This window comes from Leuciscus leuciscus (genome assembly GCF_965113295.1).
Source record: "Leuciscus leuciscus genome assembly, chromosome: 19".
Lineage (NCBI taxonomy): Eukaryota > Metazoa > Chordata > Actinopteri > Cypriniformes > Leuciscidae > Leuciscus > Leuciscus leuciscus.
In genome coordinates this window covers 37,985,962-38,001,893 of record NC_138743.1, presented here as the reverse complement: position 1 = coordinate 38,001,893, position 15,932 = coordinate 37,985,962, and the positions used below count along the sequence as shown (strand labels likewise).

General features: G+C 40.8%; 1 protein-coding gene across 5 annotated transcripts in view; it reads right to left on the bottom strand.

Annotated features, from left to right (window-relative positions):
- LOC309482457 (NLR family CARD domain-containing protein 3-like) overlaps nt 1-15,932 on the bottom strand; it is a 168,069-nt gene that overhangs the window by 130,000 nt on the left and 22,137 nt on the right. Inside the window, exons 6-9 of one of the 5 annotated variants that reach the window (XM_082147809.1) lie at nt 15,092-15,265; nt 14,828-15,001; nt 5,917-5,963; nt 4,818-5,774 (exon numbers count right to left, since the gene is read on the bottom strand). The exons of 1 other annotated variant lie outside the window; for it this stretch is intronic. In XM_082147809.1, coding sequence (XP_082003935.1) covers nt 5,182-5,774; nt 5,917-5,963; nt 14,828-15,001; nt 15,092-15,265 — 988 coding nt within the window. In that variant the 3' untranslated portion in view covers nt 4,818-5,181. Of the gene's footprint in view, nt 1-4,817; nt 5,775-5,916; nt 5,964-13,195; nt 14,728-14,827; nt 15,002-15,044; nt 15,266-15,932 lie in introns of those variants that run through there. 3 more of the 5 variants (XM_082147807.1, XM_082147810.1, XM_082147811.1) reach the window with 3 other exon arrangements.

Sequence of the window (15,932 nt, the reverse complement as noted above, 5' to 3'; positions counted from 1 at the left end):
TGTTAACTTTATCAGTCCAACCAAAGAAACATGGTTACTACACTTTTACTATAGTAAAATCATGGTTAATTTTCATCGGGGTATTTTTAAGTATTATACATAAGTATAAGATTAAGTATAAAATACGTTAAACAATAGTCACACTATAAACTTTAAATATTTTAACTCAGAAAATAAGTAGCTGTCGTTACACACATTTGCACATGAACGTCGCAGAACCAGCCGCCTCACAAACGACCTGCGTTTGGTTGATCTACGACGACGCCCTGCTTCACTACTACATTTGGTAAAACACATTGTAAATGTATTGTGGAAAAAAAGATGGGAATAGTAAATAAAATTATATTGGATATATAAGAATGAATGAAATGTAAAATGTTTTGTTAACAGTCGAGGTGTGCGTAACTAGGCAACCACGTTCTCCTTTACGTTGCATGACGTCATCGAAGTATGTCCCAGAACGTGCATACTCTTTTGCTACACACTCAAAAGTATGTACTTTTTCATCACAAAAAAAGTACATACTTTTAGGTCGTAGTATAAGTAGGCGAATTGGGACTCAGCCAAAGTCTCTATAAGATAGTCACTGCTGGCTCCATTTACTGAACACCATAACAGCAGCTGTCAGACCGAGCTCCTCCCGTTTGCACAACTGATACACAATAAGACTCACCCTTCAACTCACACCGCATGTTTTTCCTGTTCATATCTCCCCACATTTAAAGGGACACGTCATTTACGCCACCTGATCCCAATAATCAGCAAACCTTAAAGGTACACTTCCCAAACTCACCACCTGACCCACTACATTTATATCATGTTAATCCCATGTTAATCCCTGTTAATCATACTCAATGCCTTATTTTTATCTAAAACTCACTTTTCATATCATTTCAACTTAATTTGACTTAATCAGGCGTTCATAAATATGAATTTTATCTTCCCCTACATGCCAGTTTCCTCTGTATCTGTTCAATCCAACAATTCACTGTTTGTATTTTCCATCAGGAAAAACATTCTCTTTTCCCTACATGCCAGTTCCTTCTCCTATCGACTCTGTTCTCTTTTATCTGCTTCTTTTCCATCCAACAATTCACTGTTTGTTCACATTTTTACACTCATGAACAAACTACAACAACTCTTTGACTAGTAACGGATAAATTGGCATTTCAGAAAAACCCTGTACTTTTGCACAATCTCATACGCTCATCATTTACAACACTGCTCAAATCATCAGTCATAGCTTTGCTCAGTTTCATCAGACACACAAAAAGATTTGCAAGCAGTTTCTTCATTGCAGATAGCAGAAAGAAAATCAGTGTATGTGTTTGTGTGTGCGTCGTGTGTGCGCTTGTTAGTAAAAATATTTTCACTTCCCCTTTGTTTAACAATCATCCGTTTCCCAATTTCTTGCATGCATTTCTGGCCGTAATTTTTTCCATTTTACAGAAAACCGGTGTGTAAAAATGGTCTACTTTACTGTTAGATGACTCCATTTTGGCTGAATCTCCCTTCTGGATTTCACAACTTCGACACGTGTCTTACAATATCTGTCAAACGTCTTCGACAGATCCGATCTTTTTTCGTCACCCAAAATCGGTCGGGTTTCTGTAATTACGTTTTACTCAAAATCTTCCCATAGGCCTAAGCACTTTCTAGCGCTCTATTAATTCTGATTTGATGTGGCTCTTCTGTCCACTTGTAAAAAAAATTTCTCAGGTTACAGAGATTTTGAGTAAAACTAACTAATCAGCAATTGTGATTATCTGAATCACCTGTGATTATCTGAATCACCTGTGGCACTCCCGTCCACCTGTGGCACTCCCGTCCACCAACGAGCTAAGTGTGGTAGAAACCGATCCGAAGCTTCTTCAATTTCTTCCCCAAACAATTGTGATTATCTGAATCACCTCTCGCTCGTACCAAAGCAAAACTCAGCCAAAATGGTTCACGTTCACTCACAATTATCAAATTACACTTAACATCAATAAAACAATTCTGCCGTTTCATACCCAGAGATGCTTTTCTGTTTTCTGTAATTGCCACGGATTCTTTTTGATCTTTGTGGGATTTCTTCAACTGGTCCTGAATGCGGGTATTGGCTCTCTCTCAACCGTCGAGGTATGAGACGGCCGCCTGATGCTGCCGGGTTGCACTTCCGTCAAATCCGTTCTCAGGACCAGGAGAAGAAGAGTCCGCACGAGATCCGACACTTCTGACACCAACTTGTAAAAGCAATTTTCAGAGATTAATAAAAACAGCATCAAAAGGTGTAAGAAACTTTCAAGAGGCAAAATTGTTTTAAAGAGAAAAGGTTTATTCTTTGAGGATTCTTTTCACATCCGCAGCCACCCAGCTGTGAAACAGAATTACCTAATGGACTCAATGAACATAGACATTTTATACAGGTTTCTGACATTCTTGACTCCTCCTTTCCCAGTTTCTGTAAATTTCCTTAAAGACATCTTATATCTCAAGCTGGTATGGACTGGTTTCTAGAGGTCCAAGAGGTCATCAAATTGATGTGTCCTCTGAAAGTGGCAACCACACTCCTCAGTGAGGAACAAACCCACAATCTCAATGATCTCCCCAATCCAGGCCAAATTAAAGAGACATTTCCAGACAGATGATAGTGATCTACCAGTAATTTCCCAGATGAAGGAACGATTCAGGCAGGACTTTGACGGTCGCTACACATATCTCCAAGACCTTCTCCACTGGGCCTCAGTCCTTGATCCACGCTTCAAACACCTGGCTTTCCTGGATGACAATGACACCAAGGACATGATATTCATGAAGCTAACAGCAGAGGTGGTGAAGATGGATGAAAAGGTAAGAATATACTCTCTCTCTCTCTTATTTATCTGTGTTTATGTCTAGTTTAAGGAAATTGAACAGCTAGTCTCTGGTTTATAATAATGATTGCCACAATGAATGAGGACCAGGCAGCTAACACAGGTGGAGCAGGTGGAGGTCTCTTCTGTTCTGCTCCTAGATGATGTTCCTCCCAAGAAGAAAACGGCCTTGGACCAGATGTTTGGTGATTTCCACACTGCGAGACCACAGACGACAAAGAACACAAGGGAGAGAGCTAAGGAGGACATTGTAAAGTACAGAGCGAGGGATTCTTTAGGTCTGAGTGGTGACGTGCTGCAGTGGTGGAAAAAACAAGAGGATCTTCCACTGCTTTCAGCATTGGCAAAGAGCGACCTCTCCATCCCAGCTACAGGTGTACCCTCTGAAAGAGTGTTTAGCACAGCTGGAGACATAGTTACTGCACAGCGCAATTTGCTTCATCCTGATCATGTAGATCAACTGATGTTCCTGAAGAAAAACCTTAAAGTAGGACATTTGAGTTCATCTGGTTTACAGCAGCCTGTGACTGCCAATAATAGTTATATATATATATATATATTTACATAAAAGACCTGTTTGTGAAAGTTTATTTATTTTTATTATTTTTTATTGTTGAAACAGCACCTGCTTTCTGCTCACTGAGTTAGTGTACCTGCTGAAATCACATTAGCCTGCTGGCAAGTTACGGAACATTTCTTCTTTGTTTATCCCTGAGCATCTTTAAATTGTTTCACTGTTAAATGTGTGAGCTGTTAAACGTGTAACTGGAGACAGGACAGGAAAATAATGTCTGTTTTTATTGAATTTTTTGGTTTTGTGAAAACCAAATCTTTTGTTTGTGAAAGAGCCATGCGTTAAAAGTCAGAGGCACTTAAGCTACTTTATGATTTGCTGTATGTCTGAACAAAAGAAATAAAAGTTAACTATCTATACCATATTGAATTGCATAGCATCATAAGTTTCTCCATTGCATCGTATCGCACCGCATCGTAATAGTAGTGAATCATATTGCATCGCATCGGTAGCTGCTTATATGTATCTTTAATGTATCGTATCGTTGGCTATGCATCGAGATTCGCATCGGCCTCAGTTATGGAGATGCACATCCCTAGTCTATATAAATATAAGAAGCAGCGCCATAATACTTCTTTCTTCTTCTTTTGTTTAATGGTGATTTACATTCTCAGTGTATATCGCCACCTACTGGGTGGTCTTGATATTTTTTTTTATCTTATCTTTTAATCTTTCATTATTATTTTTTTATTTACTGTGAACAGGAATTATATTGTTTATTTAATGCTAAATATATTTATTTAAAGAGAGATGAACTGACCTGAAAAAAACAGTCTGTGCTTTCAAAGATAATATACTGTATAAGTTAATTTTTTATGTTTAGCCATTTTACTTCCACATTTGTTGTGAGATGTGTCACATATGCATTTTATTCTAGAAATGAAAGCTTTAGCATAAGTTCAGCCGGGAAGACTCAATTGTTACGTCACTTTACCTTCTCATATCCAATCACATTCTAATACTCGTGGTATAAAAGTACTTACACACGTTTGAGTTTGCAGATGCTGACGCTTCCATTCACCTCCATCCCCCCCACCATCTCCAAGATGGATCCCTCCCTCCATCCTCCCCAACACTACCACCAGGATGGTCCCTTCCTATACCTCACAGGGGTTCGGCTTTGTCTTCAGGCAGGATATGCAGAGTCCGGACCCTCAGATTGTGAGCTACGGACGGGGCCTACGCCAAAGAACTTTATTGCTTGCTGGGCTATTAATAAATGTATAATTGTCACAGTATTTATTCTCCCGAGTCTTTCTGGTAGAAATACATTATATAGTAAATGTCGTATTTTCGGTCAGAAACCTTTTGAATGCACATCTACGATGTGTGAGAAGAAAAATGAAATATATAAATTGGAGTAAAAAACATTGCTTAACTTTCTTGATGTTATTATAATAATTAGAGTTACTGGTTCTTATTGTAATCTATGGACACTCGTAGTGTGTGTAAAACATGAACACTGTCATTACTGTGACGCCTGTGTGAATGTGTTCGGCTGTTCATAAATAACACAAGAAAACATCGAGAATAAACTCGTCAACGTCACTAATATTACTGTACAATCTATACGACTCAAAATCATCTTTAGACTTTATTTGATCAACTTTATTAATCCTGAGGGGAAATATACACGTCACAGCAGCACATAACACACAATAATTATAATAACATATAAAAAACATTTACGACAACAACGATTATTTTACAGCATTGATGATTCTGTGTGAATGTGGACGATAGAAAGAGGATTTACAAGTGTGTGTGTGTGTGTGTGTGTGTGTGTGTGTGTGTGTGTGTGTGTGTGTGTGTGTGTTGTTTAATCTGACACAGAGACACTGAAGAATAAACCCTAAATCCAGCATAGAGGGGTTCAGTGAATGTGGTGATGAATGTGTGTAAGTGTGTGAGTGTGTGTGTGTCAGAGACGCTGTAGAAGGACAGAGTGCCGGCCGACACGTCCACATACACTCCTACTCTCTTACAGGATGAAGGGACGACAGGAATACCAGTGTCTTTATTATTGTGATGGACAGAGAATCCGTTACCATAGCAGAGCAGACTCCAGGATTTATCATTGGATCCAAACATACAGTCTTTACTCTCTCCTTTCCTGCTGATTCCTTTATATGTCACTGATATAACAGCATATCCGCTCCATTCAGCCTCCCAGTAACAGCGTCCAGTCAGACTCTCTCCACACACAACCTGAGGAAACACATCAAATCTCTCTGGATGATCAGGATACGGCTGATGCTCAGACACAAACGTCAATGTCCTGTTCTCCTCAGACAGAATGAGACGAGTGTGTGCTGTGTTTGGATCCAGTGTGAGATCACAGGCATCTGAACACAAGAAGAGAAACATTTCACTAAATGACACAAATCAACAATAAGTCACTAAATGATTGTGTGTGTGTGTGTGTGTGTGTGTGTGTGTGTGTGTGTGTGTGTGTGTGTGTGTGTGTGTGTGTGTGTGTAGACCTACATTTGTGTAATCCTGCTGTCATTCTAAACTCTCCACAATGATCCACACTATAAAACACAAACATGATTCATATTAAATTTCAAGAGTGTGTGTGTGTGTGTGTGTGTGTGTGTGTGTGTGTGTGTGTGTGTGTGTGTGTGTGTGTGTGTGTGTGCATCATCCTCCCTTTGAATGCAAGAGTGTGTGTGTGTGTGTGTGTGTGTGTGTGTGTGTGTGTGTGTGTGTGTATGTATCATCTGCTCCTAAAGCTGAAGGCCTATTGTTTTTTATAGGCTATTATTTGGATAATCTATTAGTATAATATTTCACACATTATCAGAGCTTGGCAGACAGATAATTATTACACTTTTAGACATTAGTCAGATTAATTAACAGATTATAGCCTAATTCATGTTATTATGAATTTATAATTTATAGTATTAATCATATAGCCTAAAAGACATAATAAATAATCCTGTCATATGACGTAAAAATATATTTAGATATAAATGGGCCATTATTATGACATAATACAGTGAGCTGGATTACCCATCAGATAACAGCGGCAGAATATCTTAAAGCAGTTCTTCTCCTATTTTAACATTCACAATCCTAAACAACCCTTGCAAAACTTGCAGACACATTTTATTTACTTAATGTATTACAAAATCAGTTGTTAAGTTTTCAATAAATGCAACCATCCAGATAATATAATTGCATAATATAGTGTAACATTACTTCTAACATCTTTTTGGATCGGTAAGATTTTTAATGTTTTTAAAAGAAGTCTCTTCTGTTCCACAAGGCTGTGTTTATTTCATAAAAAAATTAAAAAGTAATATTGTGAAATATTATTCTAATGTAAATCATCTGTTTTCTATGTGAATATACAGTAAAGTGTAATTTATTCCTGTGATCAAAGCTGAATGTTCAGCATCATTACTCCAGTCTTCAGTGTCACATGATCCTTCACAAATCATTCTAAACATTTATGATTATTATCATAAAATAATGATAACCTGTGTTGAAAACCGTTATTAACATTTTTATTTCTTTATTTCTTTATTTTTTTTATTTACTTTTTGGAACTCTTGTCAAACTCTCTGGAAGTTTTTGAGTTGACGACTTTTTTTTTCTCTCTGAAAGTTTGGACTTTCCTTTTCATCAAATTATAGAATTGAAAACATTTTCCCAGAACTATCATCTGTTTTTTCTGTATTTGGGTTCATCCTTTTTGACTTAACAATGAATGTGTACATATTTTAAAAATGATTAGCTAGCGTTCGTATCTTCAGTGAAATAAGTTGTCAAAGTTAAAAATAAGTCAAAGCTTTATGAGGAGAAGAAAGGACAAAATAATGAGACTGAGAGGAAAATAAAGAGTGATGGAGATGAGGAGAGAGGAGATGAGGAGAGAGGAGATGAGGAGAGAGCAGGTGTTAATAATCTACTGCCACTGACAGGGTTTTAAAGCGGTTTCTTATCCATTTTTTTGGCCTTCAAACGTCTTGAAATGCACATGTGTAGATCAGAGAAATGTTGACGTGTTCTTTCCTAATAAAAGCATCACGAATATAACTCTAAAGAACATTCTTTCCATTGATTTGCACAAGCAACTGGTTAAAGCTCTAGGACTATAGTGTGGTGACCCACAAGTAAGACTGAAAGAGACATTCACCAAGGGACTGTACCTTTAAGGGAGAGATGTTTAGAAGTTCCAGGTGTGGCTGATATATGTTGTGTGGCTGTTTTGACCCCGCTCGCTGTACAGTGTGATATATATATATTGAAGTGGAGAGTAAAGCTGACTCAACGCATCTCCGTCTCTTGTCTCCTCACTTATTGCACTCCACAATAGGAGAATTAATGGGATCATAATGGCCTTTTCCTGGCTTTGGAATAGGTATTATTTCTGATTCATGCCAAGAAGCTGGGATTTTTTTCCGATATCCAGATAGAGTTAAAAATTCTTCTAAACATTTTCAGTAAAAGGTGAGGTAGATTCTTTAATCATTGGTAGTGAATTGTATCTGGTCCAACAGCTGTCGTGGGATTGTTTAAGGGCTCATTGTAGTTCTTCTACTGAGAAAAGCTGGTTGTATGGCTCTATATTACTAGAGCTAAAGTTCATTTACTCCTTCAGAAAGCAGAAAGTTCTCAATTTATTAATTCTTTTCAAAAGTTTTTGCTAGAATGCTTGCAATTTCTTGTTTTGAAGGCAAGATTAATCATGTTGTTTGATGTTGTATTTAAAGGGTCATGAAACCCTAAACCAAATTTTCAGAGATTTTAACAGAGGTATGTGTGTTGAACACCATTTAAGACAATGTTAGCATCTGTTAGATTTAGGCCTAATAGTAGGGGGAAAATGGTTAAATTTGAGTTTTTTTCCTCTATTTTCAATTTCCGGGTTTAAACTCTTCATCGTGTCCACGTCACAGGCGGTGATGTCACAGAGCACTGTAGTACTTTGATGACTCATCGGTGTCTCATTATTATTCATGTACTGAGTTTTCTTATCCAATGAGAAGACACTTTCTCTTAATTATTCATGACACCACGTGGAACTTTCCAATGACAGACACGTCAAACTGTGATATCGCGTAGTAGATGAGAGAGGCAATGATGGGACGCGCGTTTGTTTTCATGGTGCAAAAGTTCCAGTGCATCTTTCCCCGCAATGCTGCCCATCTTCATTATGTGGGTTTAGGGGGCGCGTAGATCTAGGCTATGTACGGAATGTTTTGTTTTTTTAAGTGGAAAATGTATTATTTTCAAATATATGCATTTATAGTGTGTATAGAAACAATTTATATGTTTTAAATACAACTATGATTACTGTAGGCTAATATATGTATCAGGGCATTCAGTTACTTTTGAAAGGACAAAAATAAGGTGTCCGTGTATTTCATTAGACTTTAACTTTGCCAGCTATAAAAAAAAAATCTAGCATTTCCTCACGTTTTACCACTGATTTTTAGTGACAGTCGATATGCCTGGGCCACTGGCGATGACAGTCCCCTCCCCCTCTCCCCTTCTCCCCCTTCTCCCCTTCTCCCCCTCTCCCCCTTCTCCCCCTTCTCCCCCTCTCCCCCTTCTCCCCCTTCTCCCCCTCTCCCCCTTCTCCCCCTTCTCCCCCTCTCCCCCTCTCCCCCTCTCCCCCTTCTCCCCCTCTCCCCTGTTTGTCAGCACTGTTTCATCTGCCTTTAAACTGGTTTAAATCACAGAGACATTTGTGTTCTTCGCTGAACTCAAGCGCTTCTCACTGGATCTCGTGACGAGAGCGATCAGAGTAAACGCATCTGCTCTAGTGAGCTCGTGCTCGCGCTGCCGTTTGGACTTTGAGCCAAGCGGATAAATGGTCCATGTGGCGTGCGGTTCAAATGAGTTTCGTTCCGCTTTTGGCGCATAAACATTATCGAACTCTTGATATCGTTTTATCCAGTGCTTGAAGTGGGGGGGGAAAGGTGCCGGTACTCTCTTGCTTTGGCAAGTAGGCTAATCATGACATTTGAGATTTCTATTTCTGGAGTGGCCCCGAGAGACGGACAGGCCTTTATGGCGTGGCACTTGCCATCCCAAAGGCCCTCCGCAAGTCCCTCATCAGCTGGACACCCCTGAGCGACAGATTACTGTCGGCCCGCTTTCTCCACCAACACGGCAAGATGACAGTAATCATTGCTTATGCCCCCACCGATGTCGCTGATGAGGATGCGAAGGATGCCTTCTTTGACCAACTCCATCAGGCAGTTGGCCAAGCCTCACCACACGACATCACCATCATCCTCACCGATGCCAACGCCACTCTGTCTAGCAGTGATCGGCCCACAGGCTCCCCTGTCGGCACAACCTTTGCTGACAGGTCCACAAACGACAACGGTAACCGCCTTCTCCTTCTCTGCCACCACAACAACCTCTGCATTGCTGATACCTGGTTTTCCCGGAAGCTTATCCATCACTGGACATGGTACAGCCCAGATGGCAGAACCAGGAAGGTGCTGGACCATATCCTCATCTCTCGACGCTGGAAGCCGTTTGTCACCAACTGCCGTGTGTACCGAGGAGCAGAGCTTGGCAACACAGACCATCGCCTGCTGGTGGCCCAGCTCAAGTTAAAGCTGCGAGCCAACCAGCACACCAAGACTCAGCCTCGCCTGGACTCCTCCCTACTCAGTGATCCAAACATATAGCCTGTTTAACATATAGTTCTGGAAAGCAGAAGCTAAACACCTAGAGTCCGCGGCCAATTACAACAATATGAGCCGTGTCTTCAGTCTGCTGCGCCAAGCCCGTAATGGCCCACGCATCAAGACAGCCCTGGTGAAAGATTCTGATGGCAACCTTATAGCAACAAACTGTCTCGAACGCTGGAAAGAGCACTTCAGCCTCCTCCTGCAGCACGGTACCTCCCCGGCTGATCCCGCCATCTCATCGGCCACTAACGCTGCAGCCCCTAGTGCTGTCTGCAGTACAGACCCTGTCACACCTGAGGAAGTCAGAGCCGCTCTGGAAAAACTTAACAACAGGAAAGCCCCCGGCATCTGTGCAATAACCGCTGAGATGCTAAAATCAGGCGGTGAAAGCATCGTCGAGTGGCTTACCCACATATTCAATGAGGTGTGGGAGACAGAGAGGCTTCCCAGCGACTGGACCAGAGGAGTCATCTTGCCCTTCTGGAAACGTAAGGGTGACAGGCTAGTCTGCGGCAACCACAGAGGCATTACCCTTCTCTCCATCCCCGGCAGGCTCTTTACCAGGATCTTGCTCACTCGTGCTCTCCCAGCCATCAGAAGCAGCCGCCGTCCCCAGCAGGCTGGCTTCATGCCTAACCGCTCCACAACAGACCAAATCTCCGCCGTTCGCTTGCTGATAGAGAAGACCTAAGAATTCCGTAAAGATCGCCATCTTTACATCGGGTTCATAGATCTGAAGGCTGCCTTTGACACCGTTTGCCACATTTCACTGTGGAGTATTCTACATGCCCTTGGAGCACCACCCAAGATTGTTGCCCTGTTCAAGCTGCTTTATAGCAACGCTCAGAGCTGTGTCCGCATCAACGGCAGAGACTCAGACTGGTTTCCCATCTCCAGTGGCGTTCGCCAGGGCTGCGTGGCTGCTCCTGACCTCTTCAACTGCATCATTGACCATCTGATGTCCAGGGTTTGTGAGCGGGTCCCCGGAGTGTCCTTCCGCAGTTACCACCTGACTGACCTGGAGTACGCTGACGACACCATCCTGCTCAGCACGTCCTACAGCCAGCTGAGAGACGCTCTGGGTATATACAGTGAAGAGGCTGAGAAGCTTGGCCTTCAGGTGAGCTGGACGAAAACCAAGTTCATGTATGTCGGTGACAGACTGCATCCACCTTCCCTGCGGCTTGGCAATAACATTGTAGAGCCTGTCAAGAACTTTGTGTATCTGGGATCCATAGTGACAGACAACGGGGACCTAAAACCAGAGATTACCCGCAGAAGAGCCCTGGCTGCGTCAGCCCTGCAGTCCCTCTGGAAACCACTCTGGCGGCACCAGACCATCTCACGCAAGACGAAGCTCCGGATTTACAACTCAGCAGTACTCTCCATCCTGCTTTATGGCTCGGAGACTTGGCCCTTAAATAAGACACTGGCTGCAAGATTAGATGGCTTCGATAGCAGGGCTCTCAGAACCATCGAGAACATCAGGTGGCCCCATCGGGTTTCCAATCAAGTGCTTAGAGCCCGCACGTGCCAGCCCAGAGCATCCTGCCTGGCTGCGCAACGTCACACCCGCTCTTTCGGCCATGTCCTCCGGCTCCCTCCTGACCATCCGACGAGAGCCATTCTCCAGTTTGATCCGAGGGCCGCAGGCTGGAGACGACTACGAGGTAGACCCCGGACCCGATGGCTTGACGTCCTTGCGGGCGACCTCCAACAACATGGAGTTGATGTGGAGGATGCAGAGCAGCTGGCACAAGACCGTCAGCACTGGAAACAACTGGTTCATCTGGTCGGCTCTACGCACAGGGATGGGACGCCTCCCTACCCATCGCAGGAGCCAAAATAGAATATAGACAGTGAAAAACAAAACTTGGAGATATTGCTGGTACAACAACAATTTATTGATATTTATTAACAACATAAATGTATTTAAACAAGTCGTGTGTGTGTGTGTGTGTGTGTGTGTGTGTGTGTGTGTGTGTGTGTGTGTGTGTGTGTGTGCGCGTGCGCGTGCGTGTTTGTGTGTGTGTGTGTGTGTGTGTGTGTGAAAACGGAACTACTCCAAGTCTGCAAGTCCAAAAATACATTTATGGTGAGATTAAGTCAAGTCAAGTCAAGTTTATTTATATAGCGCTTTTCACAATACAGATTGTATCAAAGCAGCTTCACAGTATTAAATTAAAATAATACAACAAAGTTTGTTTCAAGAGGAATTTATTGATTGATAAAATTAAATTAAATATCCCCAAAATATCCCCAACTGAGCAAGCCAAAGGCAACAGTGGCAAGGAACCGGAAAACTCCATCAAGTGACCTAATGGTGTCCTAAAACTCCATCAGGTGACCTAATGGAGAAAAAAAAACCTTGGGAGAACCCAGGCTCAGTCGGGGGCCAGTTCTCCTCTGGCATTTATGAGCTAGAGGCCGGATTGTAGTTTGAACTGTAGGATTATATGAATGCCTGGCTGAAGAGATGCGACTTTAATCTAGTTTTAAACTGGGAGAGCGAGTCTGAGCAACGGACAGTATCAGGAAGAATATTCCAGAGTTTTGGAGCCAAATGTGAAAGTGCTCTCCCTCCTTTGGTGGTTCTGGATATCCTAGGTATGACCAAAAGCCTTGAATTTAGTGATCTTAAAGAGCGCGATGGATTATAGGGCGATAGAAGATCCGTTAAATAGACTGGAGCTAAGCCGTTTAGGGCTTTATAAGTCAGTAGCAATACCTTGTAATTAATACGGAACTTTATAGGTAACCAATGCAGTGATGATAAAATCTGTGTTATATGATCATATTTTCTTGATCTCGTAAGAACTCTAGCGGCGGCATTTTGGACTAACTGTAGCTTGTTTATTGAGGATGCAGGACAACCAGCTAATAAAGCATTACAGTAATCCAGTCTCGAGGTCATGAATGCATGAACTAACTTTTCTGCATCAGAAACTGATAGCATATTACGTAGCTTAGCAATGTTTCTAAGGTGGAAAAAGGCTGTTTTTGTAACATATGAAATATGATTTTCAAAAGACAGGTTGCAATCGAGTATAACACCCAGGTCTTTTACTGTAGAGGATAAAGTAACAGGACATCCTATGATGTTACTACATTTAATTTAATTAAATGCATTTATAGAGAGATTATTATATTTTCATGTCATATTCTGTGTTAATTTTGACCACGAACCATGCGCTGTCACTTTAATTCAGCGCGTGCAGCACAGCGAAAATAGACTCGGTGCAGAAATCATCGTTGCACTGCTGTATACGCACCGCAACTGGAACGCATTGCCGGACCTCATCCTCGTGCAGTGTGAAAGCTCTAACCTGTTAATATGGGTGCGGAAAAAAATAAGCACCGCATACGCATTGGAAACGGAGTATATGTGAAATGGGCGTGACACTGACGCTTTCTTTGTCAGTGGTAGAGTACCGGCTACATGCGAGAAGTAGCGGTACGCAAGAAAAAGTGCAGGTACGCTTTGGAGTAAAATGCAGAAGTGCCGGTACAGCGTACCAGTGAGTACCACCCCACTTCGAGCACTGGTTTTATCGAGAAAAATTATATCGCGATAATTATCGTTATCGTTTTATCGCCCAGCCCTATGTGATAGTGGCGTTTCATTTCTGAAACCACGCTTTGGACGAATCGGGTGAACCAATGATTCAATGGACCAATTATAAAGATGGTTCATTCCTGAATGAATCAGCCGTTTGAATGAAACAAATGAATGAATGATTCTGTAACAGTTTATTGTATTTGGACTTTGTTTTCTGTTTTCATCATTACCCTACCTCAGTAAGCTCGTTTATTTGTCACCATGGTTTCTAATTTGATTAGTCACTGTTTTCAGCTGTTGCCTTATTAGTTCTCTTTGTTTTCTCCCAGTATATCTGCCTGTGTTTCAGTCTTCTGTTGTTGGTTCTCGTTAAGGTTTGTTTTGAGTTTGGTTTAGGTTTTTCTTGTTGATCTTCGTCTTGCCTTCTACCTGCACCATGCTTAGGAAACGTGACAAATTCAATGACTTAATCATTAAGACATTTACCGCCATCTACTGGCAGTTTTAGATTCTTATTTCGAGTATAATTTCATTAAAAAAAATTATTTCATATTTCCATATTATAAAAAAGCCAAAATGAAAATTCAGTCATCATTTACTCAACCTCATCATCCAAAAATGTATGTGTAATAAATTCTATGCTGAATCACATATTTCTTTCTGAAGCTACTTTTTGTAATGTCTATTTGATGCTTTACACAATGACTTGATGTGCGACTAATCTGCGATTAATTTGATTAATTAATTAATTAATAAGATCGTTAGATGAATTAATTGCCACATCATGTTAATAATCAGATTAAAAGTTTTTACCACTTGACAGCCCTTTTCAATATATTGGTAATTAATACTTTCTATGAGAATTTATATTTCAAGTTTTGACTGTAAATGTCACGTCCATAACGCTGGAATAGCTCTACATCCAAATGAGAGTAACCGACTTGTGGTCAGATCACCTGAGACAGATCTTAAAGGGGTCATGACATGGTTTTTTCTTTTCTTTTATTAAGTTCCCTTAGGTGCAATTATAGTATTACTATAGTTTTTTTTATTTAAGACCATCTACAAACACACATCGACTTTATGAGTGGCAGACTGTAAATAATCTCTCTCTAAAATAATTTTTTTAAATGAAATTATACTCGAAATAAGAATCTAAAACTGCCATGTTCTTAAATACCTCAGTATCTGCAGCTGACAGTTTGCACTTTTCAGTCCATCAGAAATAATCTTCACTCCTGATTCTCCTGGGTGATTGTAGCTCAGATCCAGCTCTCTCAGGTGTGAGGGGTTTGAACTTAGAGCTGAAGACACATAACCACAGCCTTCCTCTGTCACCATACAGCCAGACAACCTACAGTCACACACAGTCAGATCATCTACAAACACACATCGACATTATGAGTGGCAGACTGTAAATAATCTCTCATATGTTCTTAAATACCTTAGTATCTGCAGCTGACAGTTTGCGCTTTTCAGTCCATCAGAAATAATCTTCACTCCTGAATCCTGCAGGTCATTGTTACTTAGATCCAGTTCTCTCAGGTGTGAGAGGTTTGAACTCAGAGCTGAAGACACATAACCACAGCCTTCCTCTGTCACCATACAGCCAGACAACCTACAGACACACACACAGTCAGACCATCTACAAACACAGACCTGCCAACCTTGCAAAAATGTTTTGTGTATCGATGACGGGGGGAGTAAAAAAAAAAAAAAGATAAAACATAGGAACATTGTGTACAATTAAGATAGGCTAATTTATTTATTTTCCAATATCCAAATATGATACTAAATACCACAGGGAAAAGGGCTTCTATTTGTGACGTGCTGTCTTTGCATTTAAACATCGCACATTTTAAACAGGACACGCATTTAGCTGAATAAATGTTAGCCAATACAAACATATTTAATCACTTATTCTAAAAATAATATAAAGTATAAGTTCCGAATCCGACATATAATGAGGGCTGTGTTAACAGTAAACGTCCGTCATTTAACGAATTTTAAAAGCAGGGATGGATAATACAAAATGTTTTTTGACAGAAAAAAAAACAAGCAAGAACAAAATTTAAACTTAGCCCGTCAATTTTAATTTTACAATGATCTTCTCTCTCTGTGTGTGCGCGCGTCCGTGTTTGTGAGAGAGCTCGCGCAGCACTGATACAAAGGTACTTTTTAATCCATAAGTAACTAACGCGCTAGTTTTCATACAAAATAAATATGTAACATAATTAGGTAGGCTACTTTAGTTATAATTAACACAATAACGTAACACATACGTT